This window comes from Castanea sativa, chromosome 8 (assembly GCF_040712315.1).
Source record: "Castanea sativa cultivar Marrone di Chiusa Pesio chromosome 8, ASM4071231v1".
In the NCBI taxonomy this organism is placed as follows: domain Eukaryota; kingdom Viridiplantae; phylum Streptophyta; class Magnoliopsida; order Fagales; family Fagaceae; genus Castanea; species Castanea sativa.
The window spans coordinates 18,024,454-18,042,282 of NC_134020.1; the positions used below are offsets into that span (position 1 = coordinate 18,024,454).

At 34.7% G+C, this 17,829-nt stretch overlaps 1 protein-coding gene and 1 pseudogene across 4 annotated transcripts; both read right to left on the reverse strand.

The window, feature by feature from the left end:
• Positions 1 to 328: 328 nt before the first annotated feature.
• On the reverse strand, positions 329 to 7,232 carry LOC142606919 (LEAF RUST 10 DISEASE-RESISTANCE LOCUS RECEPTOR-LIKE PROTEIN KINASE-like 1.1). 4 transcript variants are annotated; one of them, XM_075778292.1, is made up of 5 exons: positions 6,777 to 7,232; positions 2,455 to 3,105; positions 2,301 to 2,336; positions 1,574 to 1,717; positions 329 to 1,444 (listed from the first exon to the last, which is right to left on the reverse strand). In XM_075778292.1, exons 1-5 carry the CDS (start codon positions 7,090 to 7,092, stop codon positions 522 to 524), a joined length of 2,070 nt encoding a protein of 689 aa, XP_075634407.1. In that variant the 5' UTR covers positions 7,093 to 7,232; the 3' UTR covers positions 329 to 521. The 4 variants fall into 4 exon arrangements, with proteins under 4 accessions (XP_075634407.1, XP_075634405.1, XP_075634409.1 ...); XM_075778290.1 differs by having other exon boundaries at positions 1,574 to 1,822; XM_075778294.1 differs by lacking the exon at positions 6,777 to 7,232 and adding an exon at positions 3,394 to 4,491 and having other exon boundaries at positions 1,574 to 1,822.
• A 4,941-nt stretch (positions 7,233 to 12,173) lies between these two features.
• Positions 12,174 to 16,737, reverse strand: LOC142608247 (LEAF RUST 10 DISEASE-RESISTANCE LOCUS RECEPTOR-LIKE PROTEIN KINASE-like 1.1; annotated as a pseudogene).
• Positions 16,738 to 17,829: the final 1,092 nt, after the last annotated feature.

The following is a 17,829-nucleotide window of genomic DNA, read 5'->3' on the forward strand; positions in this document are numbered from 1 at the left end:
CCTAGTAGGCTCAAAAGATTCTAGAGTTCCCCCATTGACCAAAATAGCTATATTTGAGGAAGCCACGCAGCTCATATTCTAGGTATAGTTATTTTTCATTTGATTGTGTTTCATTAATTTTTAATATGAAATATATTCTAATGAAGTCATATATTTAAGGAGTATATGTTACGGTAAAAAAAAATAAACAAAGAACAATAAGTATTTTGGGTTTCATTAGGAAGTTGTATTTATTAATGTCGAGACATTAAAGAATTTGATATCAATTTGTTGGGAGTGTAGTTAAATATGATAGATTTTTAATCGAGACATAAAACACTGAATCACACAGGAAAATAAAATTTATTACGTGGTTCAGGTCCATTCCCTCACAGCAACATATTCAATAGCATGCCTTTATGCACATCCAAACAAGTGGATGAGAAGAAAATGAAATTTCATCCCACTCAATGCATCTGTTCGACACTGAGTGCGAAACAAAAATCTTATCTACTTGAAAAATTAGCAGCATGAGAAGAAATTTAACCACTGACATTAGGTGTAGCAGAACTACTAGTCCAATTATTGGTTACAGCCTCTGGTGAAAGTGGCAGCCGCTTATTCTTCAACAATCCAACCTCATCACGATGGGGTGAAGCTGATTGCTCTGGCACATCGTCACCACATTGAATATTCTTTAAAGCCACCAATACCTCATCCATCGAAGGCCTCACTTCCTTGTCCTGTTGTAAACATTGAAAAGCCAACTTTGCCACCAAAATGGTCATCGTTCTAACTCCATCATCTGACTCAAATCCAAGATGAGGGTCGATCAACTCGTGGAATGCACTCTTTTCAATCTTGTTTTTGGCAAAGTTGGCCAAATTAATTTCATGCTTATGCCTAAATATATCAACAGCTGGCAGAGAAGAAATGAGCTCAATGAGGACAACCCCAAAGCTGTAGACATCACTCTTACTAGTAAGCTGGTAGCATTGGTGATATTCTGGGTCAACGTAACCCGGAGTACCTTGAGGAGATGTTGAGACATGGCTGGCATCATTGGGGAACAGCCGAGAAAGCCCAAAATCTGCAACTTTGATGAAGAAATTGTCGTCCAAGAGAATGTTGTTAGTCTTTATGTCGCGATGTATGATGTCAGAAGCATGGAGGTAAGCCAATGCACTGGCGGTTTCAATAGCAATTCTCATACGAGTTGGCCATGTGAGTGAACCTGGTGTTGCTCGATTGCCATGAATATGATCAGCAACGGTGCCATTGGGAATGTATTCATACACAAGGAGAAGTTCACGACAGTGGCGTGAAGTACACCCATAAAGGGAGACAAGATTTTTGTGGCGCAAGCGTGTTAGGATTTCAACTTCATTTATGAACTGTTGTACTCGTCTATAGTTGTGCCCATATAAGCGCTTCACTGCAACTTCTCTCCCGTCTTGGAGTTTGCCTAGTTGAGAAAAACAGCCCATTTAACAAGTTGCATGTATATTTTTTTATTCTTATACCCTTTTGCTTTGAAAGTTTATGCTGTAGTTTAGGTGATCTTGAAACAGAATCAATGAGTTTGTCATCTTACCATGGTAAACAGTTCCAAATCCACCATCCCCAAGTTCTTTTTCAATATCAAAACTATTGGTGGCTTCTTCAAGTTCACTGTAGGAGAAAACAGGGACTCCAAAGTAAACACTCCCACCTTCCACGTCTGATCTTGAAGATGGATCTGAAAAAATATTCCTTGCCAGCAAGTTTGAAGACGCACATTTTTTCTTATAATGACGCCGGATGATAAACAAGAAAATAATGGAAATGACCGGGTATACGACACCTAAAGCAGCGAGAAGGAAGCAGTTAAGCTTTGAATGACAGGCAACAATAGATGAAATTCAAGAGAGTGAACTTTTTTTTTTTCGATTGAAGGCCACAAAGAACTTATGCGACACAGATTTAAGTAATTAACGACACTTTGATCCTTATAAATTATAATTCTCGTTTGAATTTGAAGGCACAAGGGCCAGGCCATCCTCTAGGATGGATAGCAATGGATAAAATGGACCCATTACTCAAACGGATAGTAGAATTAAGAAAAACTTACTATCTCTTAAAATAATAAAATTAGTGCTCTAATGCTTTGACAATTAGCCATGCCCATTCAAGGGGGGAAAGGAACTCGCTTGCAAGTTGCAACTGGCAACTTGGATCGATGTGATAAAAAACATAACATACCAATTTAAGATGGAATAATTTCCAAGGTCACTAGTGAATATCAATTTCAAACAAGAAATACGATTGATGAGACATCTTACCGAATCCTAAAAGCAAATTGATCTTCATTTTATTTTCTGCAAAAGAAGATATATACATGCATAAATGGTATTAGTTTCAACAATGACACAGCTAAATTGGCATCCTTTTAGATATTAGGTTTTAAAAGCACTTTGAAAACCAGCAGAATCGTACCTGATTTTCTGTTGTCATGGTGACAATAAAATTTTCCCTTACAGTCAGGCAAGCATATACCTCCTCTACCACGACAACTGCTACAAGCGTCAGATACATGCACTTCAAGTTCGAACTCAGCAGTTAAATTCAGTTCATTGTTATCTGAATGCTCTTTTACTGGGAGCTGAATAATCGAACATTGAGAAGAAATAATACTCGGAGTACTCTCGTTTGAATGACTATAGTAGAAATTATGGTCTCCGCAGCTCATATGTTTAAATTTTTTATAGGAATTAGAATCAAGAGTGCGATTGCATTTAAATAGGCTCCGATTGGGTGTGGTAAGTTTAAAAGAGATAAATGGAGAATTAGGTAAAGTAAAATTGGTTAGGTATTCGCATTTGTTGGTATTCAAGTATTCTGAGAGCGAAAGGTCCTTGACAAGTGTGGATTGTGTGGTGTTAGTGTACGAGATGTTTATAACTTCATATGCTCCTTTGCTGCACCCTAGTGGCAGTTGGATCGTTGGAGGTGTTTGGTCACAGTTTACTGGCAAAAAACCGCAATTATAGGACCATTTTTTGCTCAACCTGAATGGAAAGCCAATCATACCAAATTTTCCACATTGAAAGGACGAACAACTTTGGGCATTTCTCTTTTCTTCTTCAGCTGAGAGAAGCAGCACAAGGTGTGAGAGAACAAAGAAAACAAATAGAAAGACAGTAGCCATTCCAAAATATATTTATCCTATTTACCAACAATCACAACCAAGAGTCTATTACTCCAAAATAAAACGTCTTTGTATAACTTCCTTTCTTATTTCTTCACTATATAATATGTAGTTTCTCTGATTAACACGGTACGTAGTTGACTTGAAAATTTTATACGGAAAACTTTAAAAACAGGCTGAAATTAGAGCAAGGTGGGGTAGCAATGTAAAACATGGCCTGTACCTACCGCAACCAGAGACTCTCCACTGATGGCAGTTTCCTTCTCATCTTCCGCATCGACCCGCACTAGCAAGATTTGACTCCTTCAAAAACACTCAAAATTTTGCCAGGAAATCTTTGCGGATGATTTGAAACGTCAACTCTTGATAGCGAGGAAAACTTAAATAAGTGAAAAGAAAACCTCATGAAGTATGCGTTGCAGTGTTGGCTCTCTAACTCTCGTGTGTAAATTTCAAAGGGTGAAGAAGATTAGCGTTTTTTCATAATGAAAAGAAAGGTTTGCTATATGGCCGGTCTACAGACTTCAGAAAAATTTACAGTAGTCTTGTGAAAAAAAAAAGGTGGACCTCGTTTGAAAAGGAAAAACATTTGGCATCTTTGAAAAATCTTGACGTGGTGGGTACTACTGGGACATAGACATGTACTCCGGTCCATGGACACTCACTCATTAGTCTTCTTTGTGAGTGAAGTAGGAAATGGGGTAAAAGGAGCGTTTTGACAATGGAACACAATTTAGGCTGAAGTTATAGATGATTACTTTTAAGTTCAGGATTGTTTTCATAATTTCTAGTCATTCTTTTCTCTTTCAGGAAGAGGGAAGGGGGTTGTGCCTTATTCGTTTCTCTGTCGTATTACATTTTTGTATCTGACATTTTGCTATTGGAGTGCAGCTAAGATTTTTATTTTTATTTTCCCTGAGATGAATATGTTTTTAAACACTGTTTTTGAAAAAGTTTTATTAGGAATTGAAAAAGCTGTTAAAACTTTTTCAATTCCCGATAAAAATTTTTTCAAAAATTGTATACTATTATGTGCTCTTAGACACGTGCATGTTAGTAAAATTCTTTAAACAAAACAGAGAAACGGGTTTACTTGATGGAGGTAATGCATCAATTTCAATTATACTCTTTTATATCACTCTTTGGCCATTGGCTTTTTCTAATTCACGGGACTCTCTCTGTACACTGTTCTGGAAACACAGCTGATGGATTCAAACTAAAGGGAAAGGAAGAAACAAGAAAGTAGGAATCTTCTGGATTAGAAGTAAGAACTATTCTGTCATAGGCACTGAACATAGTATATGACCAAATAGCCTCATTTCCTATGTGTATGCGAAACATATCCAATTGAAGGAAAATTTTCTGTATCCGAAGTGTCATAAATGTCCTATAGACTAGTATTTTATTTGGCAGATAACTTACCAATTATCGAACCGTCAGCAACACCGTTACTCCCAACTAAACCAAACTCTTCGCTCTTGGCCCTAACAGTCCTCTTATTATTATTATTATTATCAATTTTTAAAAAAATGATATTCTCTCTTTCATTTTGTCCACGATTTCTTTGTATTATAGGTGGCGAAGACATGAACAGGTCCATTGTATGTGTGTCCATTCCATCCTTCTCTTTTTGTGGTCCTTCTTCTGTGGCCAGTACTTCCATGACTAGCAGCTGAGCTGTAGAGTGTGAGCGGCAGCTGATGGTAGTAATGGTTCGGCTAAGGAGGATATGCAGGATGGCCGCATTGCATCACCAGAAGCTTGAATTTCTGAAGGGTTGCCATCTCCAGGTTCTTAGGCTATCTGTCTCTCTTTTTCGAATTCATTAGATTTTAGTGCGTAATGTTTAATATTTCACTTTTGTTAAGCCACGTCGGCGTCACATCAGCGTCACACTATCAATTTATTTTTAAAATTTTTTTTTTCCTTTTAAATTATTTTTCAACTTATTAATTTGCCACTTTACAATTACACTTTCTCAAATATTTACTTACTTTTACCTTTTTATCTCCCTACTACTCTATACCTTAACCTTACAATTTTTCCATCCCTTCATCTTCCTTTTATTTTAACTATTCTTCTCCTCATTATTTTTACTATAAAAATTTGTTATTTTCTCTTCTATTCAATTTATATTTTGCTAAGACAAAAAATGTGAATACTCTCTCTCTCTCTCTCTCTCTCTCTCTCTCTCTCTCTCTCTCTATATATATATATATATATATATATATATATATATATATTCTTTCTTTTGGTGGATGTTTAATACTTTAGATTGATGAATTTTTATATTTAACTCTACTTTAAGTTGATATGATTTAGTTATATTTAAATTTTTTTTCTATTTAATTTTATTTTCTTTGTTTGGTACATATTATCCTATGTATTTACAGAATGATTTACTATTATTCTATTATATAGCATGATTGAGATAATTTGATGTTTACAATTATATATTTTTTTAAAGTACTCATCTTCTTTTATATAATTTTGTTATTTGTCTCACATTCTCTTCCAAAAAAGGTGATTGTTCTCTCTCTCTCTCTCTCTCTCTTAATAATTCTTTCATGCAACTCTATTTTAGATTGATGATTTTTTTTTTGGTGTCTCTACTTTTGGATGATACACTTTGGTAGTGTGTTTTTTGAGTTATTTATCACATATACTCTCTATCCCTTTTATAGTTTTAGTTTTAGTTAATTTTTATATATTTTAGAACTAAGATAATTATGTATTTGAATGTCTCTATATATTATTTGAGTAATGTCAATTATAAATTTGTGATGAGGTTTGGTTATCATGATAATCTTCACAAGAGAATGAGAAATTCGAATAATTAATTTTAGAACTTAAAAAATTTTAGTTGTGAGAAAAAAAATTATAATACACACTATACAAAATTTTTATGCAAAAACCCACTTTGATCCCTAACTTTTATTTGCACCGCTTTTGATCCCTATCTTGAAAAACGCGTCTCATTTTTGTCCCTGCTATTACATCAGAGATGAAAAATGAACACGTGGCAAACAAAGTGCACTGTTGACACACTAAAAGCCGATGTGGCCATTAAAATAATAATAAAAAAATATTATTTGGCATTAAAAAAATGCCACATTAACATTTAAATTAAAAAAATTAAAAACGGAATTAAAAACCAAAAATTACATGAATTGAAATCTAAGTGTGTGTTGAACAAGAACAACAAGAACAGACACTCAGATATAAGAACACAAACCCAGAAATTTAAAAATTAAAAAAAAAAAACTCCAAAACAAATAAGTTTATATTCAACTAAAACATTCCAAAAAATATTACTTCATTTAATCTCTTTCCAAAAAAGTTTATATTCCCTTTTTTTTTTTTAACAAATCGATCTAACAGTTAAAACATCTTCGAATCAACTAAATAACTGAAAAAAGTTAAAACATCTTTGAATCAACTCAATAACCGAAAAAAGATCAAAATCACTCTCCAAGAATGAATATAAAAAAAATATAAAAAATTACAGATCTAAGCAGATTGCAACAAAATACAAATTAGATCTGGAAAAATCAACAAATCAGAGAATTCAAATCTCACAATAATAAATCAAAAGGACTAAAATGCTCACCGCCTCCATTAACGAAGAGCAAAACCTTCCTCTGGCTCCATTTCGGTCGACGGCAGAAGCACCAAACTGTCGGAGCTGAATACACCGTCGTCGATGCCGATGCCGATTTCGATGCCGATGCTGTTTTCACCGAAACCACCGTAACCGTTCTCGTTCCCATTTCCATTATCCACGTGGATCGGGTTGAACGAAGATTGGGAGTAGCCAGGGTTTGGATTGTCGAATTCGTAGATCTCAAGCAATGCGGAGGTGTGGTCCATGGCCACGTCACCGTCAACTGGAAATCCTCCGGATGGGAAGCTAGAGTAAGAAGCATAGCCTTCGCTGGTGGCGGTTTGTTGATGATGAGTGGTTTGTTGTTGGGGATTCTTTGATTCTAAAAGATCTTGGTCAGGTTTAGCAAAACAAAATAAAATTTGGAGTTTTCCTCTTTTTGAAATTTTTCTGTTGTTTTTGTTTATTCGGACAGTAGAAAGGTTTCACCTAAACTTAAGACAAAAACGATCCTTCGTGGTTGTTTGGTTCCTGAGAAAAGCAAAAGAAAACTGGTTCCTGAGAAAAGCAAAAAAAAACGAATTTTTAGTTTTGGAGTTTTTTTTTTTAACTTTTTAATTTCTAGGTTTGTGGTCTTAGATTTGAGTTTTTTTTTTGTGTTTTTGTTGTTCTTGTTCAAGACACACTTAGATTTCAAATTTATGTAATTTTTTTTAATTTAAATACTGACGTGACATTTTTTTAATGCCAAATAACATTTATTATTATTATTTTAATGGTTGCGTCAGCCTTTACTGTGTCAACAGTGCATTTCGTTTGCCATGTGTGCATTTTTTGTCTCTAATGTAACGGCAGAGACAAAAATGAAACGCGTTTTTCAGGATAAGGACTAAAAACGGTGCAAATAAAAGTTATGGACCAAAGTGAAAATCACGTGAAAATATAAAAATGAAAATGTGGTTTTCATCAAATATTTAATAATACAGATCACCTGAAAAAAGAATAGTATTTCTATCTTTTATCTCAAAAAGAGAAAAGAAGAATAATAGCAATCAAATAAGTTTTAAAAAATAAAATAAAACTCAAAATAATAGAATGATATATTTGTAGAGATGGAGAGATGATAAATAATTTTAGAAATAATATCCATAGTACATTTTAGAGAATAAATCATATATTATACCACATTATAAAATAATTGTATATTCTCACGCATTGTATCGGTTTGCAACTAGTATAAGTAATAGTTGTAAGGAAGGGTTGTGAGTGAGGGTTTGAATTCTGTTTGGCGCGTAGTGGAAGGAAGGAGCTGAAAAATTATAGGTACATTTAAAATCGACAAAAATTGCAATTTACAGCACTAACTGCCCAAAATTCATACTAGCTGTTTAATTAAGTTTGGATTTAGACTCTTCGATTTTCGCATCTAATAATTTACTTGTCACAAAAATTTAAAAATAAAATAGATACGTGGCGCAAAATTGAACTCCAATTAAAATTCTATTTAGAATCTAATTAGGTTTAGACTTTTCGATTTCCACACTCAATAATTTATAGGGTACAAAAATTAAAAATTAGATTGGGCACGCGATGCAAAATTGAAATTGAAATTAAAATCTAATTGGATTTTTTTTGAGTTTTGGCTTTAATATATATATATATATTAGTTGAGAGTTTGCTATGTGTAATATAATTTGTCATACCCTTTCTTAAAAGTTTACTTGACTTCTGAGTATAATTTATGATGTACCTTTGTCTTAGAACATTATTCTCTCCCTCCCTTTTGTGTGTGTTTCTTTCTTAAAAAAAAAAAAAAATTAGTCCTTAAGTTTGAAGTTAGTCATTGAAAACCATTTTAGTTGTTTAATGTTTGACTAAGATGATTTTCAAGTAAAGGTATTGATTAACTTCAAACTTTAAGCACTAAAATATTCTTGGAAACCTGTATAAATACATTGTTTACTTTAAAATTGTATATGTGGATCGGTAGCGAATGGGTACTATTGGTTAAATCTTTTTCTTTAGCATTTTCCTTTCCTTTTTGGAACTCATTCATTGGCTTTGACATTTTGTTTTGGCAAGTATAAATTTTACACCTTAAATTTGGTAAATTGTTATTTTTGTTTTATAAGTTTTATTTTATTTTTTGTCATTTTGACCCTATAAATTTGCAGTTACTGGCCATTAGTCATTTCAAATTTTCAACCATAACTCCTATTAACTATTTAAAAATAATATTTTGATAATTAAAAAATTAATTAAATTCCTTTCAAAAAACAAAATAAATTCTATTTTCTTTTTAGAAAAAGAAGAAGAAAAAAAAATACTAATTATATCATTTAATTTTTTGTGTTTAGGGCAATGGGGATTTGGGCATGGCTTAGGGAATAAGGTTGGTTAAGTGTTTGGTAATTTTTCTTGAAGGAAAATGCACTTGGGTTTGAAGGTAATGCAATTAGGGTTTGGAATTGGAAGTATGAGATAGATGGATGATGGATGATGGATTTAATGGATGGAATGCATCAAATTGATGAATGAGTGAAAGTGATTGTGACTTCTTTGAGAGTCACCTTCTCCAATTAAGATTTCTCTTAGGAAGCCTTTACCTCCAAGAAAGACTACCTAAGTCTAAGCATAGAAAAGAGTATTCTTTATTCATTGAAATAATAGAAATTACATGCCTTTAATTAAGATTTCTTTTAGGAAGCCTTTACCTCCAAGAAAGACTACCTAAGTCTAAGCACAAAAAAGAGTATTCTTTATTCATTGAGATAATAGAAATTACATGCCTTTATTTTTATTTTATACAACAATAGCTCTAATCTAATTGGTCCACCTGGTTCCACATTATTGGCTTAATAGTTCTACGTTTGGCTTCACTAATTCAACATGTGATCACAAATATTTACATGTGTGATTAAAGTGATACATGTTCTTCATCCTTGAAAGTTCACTTGGTGTGTAAAACACTAGTGAATGTTTAGACCCCCAATTTCAAAATTATCAATACAAGCTTATACTTAAACAATATATGTGTAGAATGATAAATATAAGCTATACCCAAACAAGCAAACTACTCTAAGCCATAATTTAACACAACACAACAGTAATTAAAAGCAAAGGGTAAGGGCTAAAGAGAAACAAACGCAAGATAACACCGGCACGTTTTATCGAAGAGGAAACCAAGGAACTCGGCGAAAAACCTCTTCGCCACTCTCCAAGCGGTAAAATGATTCACTAGAAAATTAGTTGGGATACATGAATAGTAATAGACCCTCCAAGCCTAATCTACCCGATGCACCTAAGCCCTCCAAACTTCTTGCTCCAACAAGGTTAAGCCTAATCATGTTTTCTCTAACTTTTCGGATCCCGCAATAAGCTCATTGCATCAACCAAATGAATTGGTCCTCTCTGAACTGCTTCCCAAGTACCAAATAACCTTCTCACTGATATGGGTATGGAGAGGTAAGAATTTGGCTAAAGCTCCTTTCAAGGGTATGACAATGGAGAGGGTGAGAGTAGAGCAATATGGAGAATCAAAGATATAAGATTGTGGATGAATCAATCTTATTGTTTACTAGGGTTTATCTCTCAAAATTCTCTCTGGAAGCTCTACATATTTTGTGGGTATAAGGTAGGGTATGAGAAGGAATGTGAAAAGTTATTTTTCTGAAAAACAAGATGCTTTGGCGAGTCACTCACAACTAGGACAAGTCGCGAGTTCCAGTCGCCAAATAATAGAATGGTTAGACTATACTTTTTGTCTTGTACTGATCTAACTGTCTTGACCCTTCAACTTTCTACATGCTTCACACATGTGCTGGATTCTGGCGAGTCACCACTCGCGAGTCATTCACGATTTTTTCTAGTCGTGAGAATACTCTTGATTGCACACACTTGATCAATGCTTCACACTCTCTCACACACAACCCTTACATTATCCCCACCTAAATACTAGGTTTCTAAATGCTAAATTACAAACAAATTTGGCACGGAATAAAACCAACACAGAGTTGAATAAATTCAACCTTACAATCCTAACTAGCTTAAGCTAGTGTATCTCTTAGTAACTAACTAGCCCTAACATGAGCAACCCATGAAATCTCATCCAACTAAGCTCCAAGGTGCCACCTCAAGGTTGAATCAAGTTTATAGCAGTGAGAGTGAACTAACATGTGAATTTGAGACCAAACAAACCAAGGAGTATCGATCAACACTTGAGGCTAAGGGTGTTCACGGTGCGGTGCAGTGCAGTTTTTGGGCCATTTTTAGCACCACACTTTGCGGTGCGGTTTAGCTAAAACTATAACTGCACTGCACTTTATTTTTGCAGTCACATGTGCGGTGTGGTGGAGTGCAGTGCAGTTTAAAGTTTAGCCAAAACCATAATTGCACCGCACCTCATTTTTGCGGTTACATATACGATGCGGTGTATAAAATGCGATTTGAATGATTTGAAGTTGGTATATTTTTCAAATTTTGGGTTTTTTCTACCCAGCCCAAAACTAATTTTTTTCTTTGTTTTGGTTTAAGTTTTAAACTATTGAGCTAGTTTTTCTTTATTTTGGGCTTGTTTTCCTAATCAACACTTGCTAGAGTTATCAAACTACTTATATAAAAAAAAAGGGTTATCAAACTTTTTTTTTTTTTTTTTGGGTTGAAAACTAGGGTTATTAAACTATTAATAATATATTTAATATTAAAAATAATTAAATATATTAATATATAGAGAGGGTATGGTGCGGTGCGGTTTGTGCGGTTTTCTTATTATAAAACCGCAAACCGCACTGCACCATGCAGTGCGGTGCGGTTATGCCATTTTGCGGGCGATTTTTGCGGTTTGTGCGGTTTATACGATTTGATGAACACCCCTTCTTGAGGCAATGAGGGAAGTGCCGATAGGCCTCCTTTAAGTGCCAATTGGCACTTCCCCTAAAACTAAGGTTTCTTCACATTTCATGCATTCTTAACACATACGTCCTAGTTCTAGTGGGGAAGTAAATGTGGTTTCTTTGTGCGGTTTTCTTATTATAAAACCGCACTGCACCATGTGGTGCGGTGCGGTGCGGTTATGCCATTTTGCGGGCGGTTTTGGTGCGATTTTTGCGGTTTATGCGATTTGGTGAACACCCCTACTTGAGGCAATGAGGGAAGTGCCGATAGGCCTCCTTTTAAGTGTCAATTGCCACTTCCCCTAAAACTAAGGTTTCTTCACATTTCATGCGTTCATAACACATACGTCCTAGTTCTAGTGGGCAAGTAAATGTGGTTTCTTTGGGTAGGTAAATCCTTAAGTTAGTACATCCCATTTGCTATGCCTTCATAGAGGTTCAAAAGAATATCAAAAATCCTTTTTCAATAATCCAAAATTTCTATAAAATAAGAACAGTGCCATTAACTCCATTTCATATGTACATGACCTCAAAGCCTGGCATTAATATGCGTAGTATGAACCACAAAGCAAGTAGATGAGAAGAAAATAAAATTTCAACTCACACATGTACAAGTGATTTTGAGTGCCAACATAATCTTATCATCTCTTGAAAAGTTAACACCATGGAGAAGAAATTAAACCACTGACATTAGGCGTAGTAGACCTATGGGTCCAATTATCGGTCACAGCATATGGTGAAGGTGGCAGCTGCTTATTCTTCAACAATCCAACCTCATAACAATCTGGTGAAGCTGGCTGCTGAACATTTAAGATCTCAGCATCAATATATGCATTTTCTTGAACATCCAGTGCATCCTCACCACTTTGAATCTTCTTTAAAGCCTCAAAAACCTCATCCATGGAAGGTCGCATTTCCTTGTCCAGTTGTATACATTGAAAAGCCAACTTTGAAATCAAAATGGTCATCCTCTTAACTTCATTATCTGACTCAAATCCAAGATGTGGATCGACCAGCTCATGGAATGCACACTTTTCAATCTTGTTAATGGCTAAGTTAGCCAAATTAATTTCTAGCCTATGCCTAGCTAAATCAACAGCCGGCAGAGATGATATGAGCTCGATGAGGACAACCCCAAAGCTGTAAACATCACTTTTACTAGTAAGCTGGTAGCATTGGTGATATTCTGGGTCCATGTAACCCGGAGTCCCTTGAGGAGCTGTTGAGACATGGGTGACATCATTGGGGAACAACCTAGAAAGCCCAAAATCTGCAACTTTGACACAGAAATTGTCATCAAGGAGAATGTTGTTAGTCTTTATGTCACGATGTATGATGTCAGAAGCATGGAGGTAAGCCAATGCACTAGCTGTTTCTATGGCAATGCTCATACGAGTTGGCCAAGTGAGTGAACCTGGTGTAGCTCGATGGCCATGAATATGATCAGCAACAGTGCCATTGGGAATGTATTCATACACAAGAAGAAGTTCACGGCTGTGATGTGAAGTACACCCATAAAGGGAAACAAGATTTTTGTGGCGCAAGCGTGTTAGGATCTTAACTTCATTCATGAATTGTTCTACTCGCCTGTAGTTGTGCTCATATAGGCGCTTGACTGCAACTTCCCTCCCATCATGTAGTTTGCCTAGTTGAGAAAAAATAGCCTATGTGAAAAGATGCTGGCCAAGTCTTTATTTTTAAAATTTTTATTTTACACCATTTCTTAGAAAGTTTATGCTGTAATTTAGGCGATCTTGAAACTGAAGCAATTTTGTGTATCATCTTACCGTGGTAGACAGTCCCAAACCCTCCATCTCCCAGTTCTTTTTCAAGATCAAAATTATTGGTGGCTTCTTCAAGTTCACTGTAGGAGAAAACAGGGACTCCAAAGTAGATACTCCCCACTACCAGGTCTGATTTTGAGAATGTACCAGAATAGGTATTCCTTTGCAGCAATTCTGAAGAAGCATGTTTTTTCTTGTAATGATGCCACATAACAAAGAGCAAGCAAATTATGATTGCTTGGCATCCAATACCTAAAGCAGAAAAGGAAGGAGTTGAATGACCGACAGCTATGAAGGATATTCATGAAAGCTAAAAATTTTCAATTGAAGTTCACAAAGGAATGAAAGCTAAATTTTTTCCATTGAAGTTCACAAAGGAACTTATGCGAGACAATATTTAATTTTAATGACAACATTTTTGTAAGTCTTGTGATGTTATTCTTATTATTGATCGATATATTTTAAGGCACCAGGCCATCCTTTGAAAGATATTTATGTCTCATGATTTGAAACTAATTTGAATCATATAAAGTGGTTTCTGTTGAGGAGTGGATTATGGCATGTAGCAGAAATAGTAGCAGCACATGGATTACAACATAAAATTTTATATGCATTTTCATGAATGTGTATGGGTGTGTATCTCCAAATATTTTTGTAATATTTCCATCACTACTTCCCTTTTGTTATTCCTGCCTAGAAGATACAAATAAAAATGGTGTTAGTTTCAAAAAATGAAGATTGAAGTTTTTTTGATAAGCAAATGAAGATTGAAGTGACATAGCTAAATGGCTTCCATTGTGATCTTATCAAGGTTACGTAGTGTGCCGTCAAATCCATCTCAAATCTATCTGACATAGGTTCTATTGCAACAAAGTTATTTCTGTCACTCATCACCAAAAATTTGACACTAATCCAAATCAGTTAAAGCTGTTGCTGTAGAGGAGCGGCTTATGGCATAGAACAGAAATAATAACAGCACATGTATTAAGAATAACCATGAAATTTAAGTACAGAGAATTTATATGCATTTTCATGGAATGTATATGTGATTGTGGGTCCAAATATTTTTACATTAACACCTGTGTCTATACCTTTTTCTGCAATGGCACAACAAAATTTTCCCTTTTAGTGTTGCAAACATAGACCTCTATCAGAACAACTGATAAAATCATCAGACACAAGCACTTCAAGGTCGAACTCAGCAGTTAAGAATGTAAACAGGTCATCAAGATGCAATAGAACATTCAGAAGTAAAACTTGGAGATTTATTGTTTGAATGAGTGTTGTAAATCTTAGTCATTGCAGTTCATACTTTCTAAATTTTAAGGTGAAGAAAAATTGAGATTGTGCTTGTGTATAACAGAGTCTGATTGGGAATGGTGATTTCAAAAGAGTTGGGAAGAGTCAAATTGCTTAACAGGTCACATCTACGGCCAAGTAAAGTAGCACAAGGTGTGAGAAGAAATTTGAAAACTTATGTTTGTATGAAACATAAAATTAGCACTTCGAAGCTTTGATAATTAGCTACACCCTATAAGGGGGTGGGGGTGGATGATGGCTTGCATCTGCCAACTTATATGTGATATAAACATAACATACCACTTTAAGTGGAATAATTTGATTTGGTTGGCTGTTCAAGCACACTTATGAATATCAATTTCAACAAGAAATATGATTGAGGCAACAATTTACCTAATGCTATCAGTAATTTCCTTTTGTTTTTCCCTGCAAGAAGTTACAAACAAAAATGGTGTCAGCTAAACAATGAAGATTCAAGTGATGCAGCTAAATTGGCATGTTTAAAACTTTTTATAGCATTATAAAAATTCTTTGAAAACCAGCTCATATGTATCTTATATAAGTTGCAATGCAACAAGGTTATTTCTATCTCATAACCTAAATTCGAAACTAACTTCAATCTACTAAAGCTGTTTCTGTAGAGGATTGGAATTCAACATTTAGCAGAAATAGTAGCAGCGCATGTATTAGGACTACAATGTAAAAATTTAAAGAAATTTATATGCACCAGCATTTTCATGAATGTGCATGCGTGTGTCATCCAAATATTTTTGCATTATTTCTATCACTACTTCCCTTTGTTGTTTCCTGTAAGAAGATTCAAATAAAAATGGTGCTAATTTCAAATAGTGAAGATTGAAGTGATGCTAAATTGGCATCCTTCGGGATCTTAACAGGGTTACACAAAGCACAGCCAAAACCAGCTCAGATTTACCTAAAATAAGTTTCATTACAACAAAGTTATTTCTATAATTCTATTTCTTGTATTTTTTATTGGTAAGTTAAACATGCACTCAGTAGGTCTTGAACAAATGGGTGGAGAAAGAACTATCACTTAGCCATAACTCATTGGCACAAAGCTATTTCTATTTCTCATCACCTAATTTAAAACTAATCCAAATCAGCTATGGATATTGCTGAAGAGGAGAGGGTTATGTCATAGAACAAAAACAGTAACATATGTATTACGAATAACTACAACACAAAAAATACAAAGAAATTTATGCGCATTTTAATGGAATGTATGTGTGTGAGGGCCAAACTATTTTTGGATTATTCCTATGTCTATGGTCTATACCTTTCAAATGACAATGAAATTTTCTCTCTTCATGTCGCGTACATCGACCTCCTCTATTATAACAGCTGATACAATCACGAGACACATGCACTTCAAGGTTGAAATCAGCAGTCAAGAGTGCATATAGGTCAGCATCATCAGTTGAAGTCCCATTTTTTGGGAGCTGAATAATTGAACATTCAGGAGGAAAACTTGGAGAAGCATGGTTTGAATGACTATAGTAGATATTATAGTCATTGCAGCTTGTACTTTTAAAATTTCTAGGGCAAGTAAGATTGAGAGTGTGTTTGCATATGAACAGAGTCTGATTGGGACTGGTGACTTCAAAAGAGATAAGAGCTAGAGTTGGAAAAGTTAAAAGTGCTTAACAATTTGCATCTACGGAGATTTAAGTGCTCCTGAAGCACCTGATCCCTGACACGTATGGTGGCGTAACTGGTGTTAGACTGAGAGATGTTTATGACATCATATGATCTTCCATCTCTCCCCAGTTGGATCATCGGAGTTGTTTCGTCACAATCTACTGGGAATAAACCACAATATGAGTTTGTGCTATTGGCGAATGGGAAGCCGATGCTGCCGAATTTTCCACAATGAAAGGATGCGCAATTTTGGTGATTCCACTTCCCATCGGCCGATTGAAGCAACACAAGTTGTGAGAGAAGAAAGAATACAAACAGAGGGACAGAAGCCATCGAAAAATTTCTGACTCACAAGCAAAACCAATTATCACCAGCAAGAGTTTATTAGACTATTACTCTAAATTGAAACGGAGTGTTTGTATTATTTCTTTTCTCCTTTCTTCAATATATTATATGTAGTTACTTTATTGAACAAAGTAGTTGACTTGGAAATTGAATATGGAAGACTTGTGAAAAGAAGTAGAATGAGTGCAGGGTGGGGTACCCATCTGAAAAATGGTTTGTACATCCATATCACGGCCTGAGACTCCATTGAGGGGAGTTTCATACTTCTTCATTGACAAGCACTAGAAAGACTTAACTTCTTGACCATTAAAAATCTCTAAGCACTCCTAATTTGTAATGGAAATCTTTCCAGCTGTTTTGAATTGTCAACTCTGGGTGACGACGAAACCAAAAAAGAGAAAAAAACTCTAGAAAGTTTACACTAGTCTTGTGGAAAAAAAAAAGTTTGACCCTGTTCAAAGTCTAAACAAGAAAAAGCCTTTGAAATCTTTCAAAAATCTTGACCTGGTGAGAACTAGGACATCGAATTGAAACTATTTTTTGATTTAGCTTATAATTTGGCTTATTTAGTTTACTTGATTTACTTTTTATATAAAATAAGCTCAAAATATATCTCGTCATGCAATCTGGGCCATGTTCAGTCGTCAAAGTCAATGTTTCGGTTTCAAAATGAGGTTTTCAGTGGTTGTCATTGGGAGTGAATTAAGTAGGAGACGGGCATAAAAATTCATAGAAATTCGAATTGACAAAGGAACACAATTATGGTGAGGTCGTAAATTTTATGGTCAGGACTTTTTTCCACAATTCTAGCCATTCTTTTTCTGGTTGTGCCTTATTCGTTTCTCTGATGTATCTCAAATTTATATTTAACGTTAACTAGCGAACTACAGCTAGGTATGAATATGGTTTTAACTTTTAAACAGAACAGTGGTGTTTAACTGATGGAAGGTTTCAATTGAACTTTTTTTTTTTATTTCAAAATCTTAGGGATTGGTTATTTTCTAAATTATATGGATTTCTCTGTTGTGCTAATAAGCTTTTATTGCATTGAAACACGAAATTAGGAATTTTCAATCTGAG

Excerpts from the sequence above, each read along its gene's own strand:
- LOC142606919 (XM_075778290.1), bottom strand. The coding sequence starts at position 7,092 with ATGCTTCTTACTCTAGCTTCCCATCCGGAGGATTTCCAGTTGACGGTG. Across the intron at positions 2,337-2,454 it reads CCATGACAACAGAAAATCAG|AAAATAAAATGAAGATCAAT; the intron begins GTACGATTCTGC and ends CTTCTTTTGCAG. Across the intron at positions 1,823-2,300 it reads CAATTTGCTTTTAGGATTCG|GTGTCGTATACCCGGTCATT; the intron begins GTAAGATGTCTC and ends TCGCTGCTTTAG.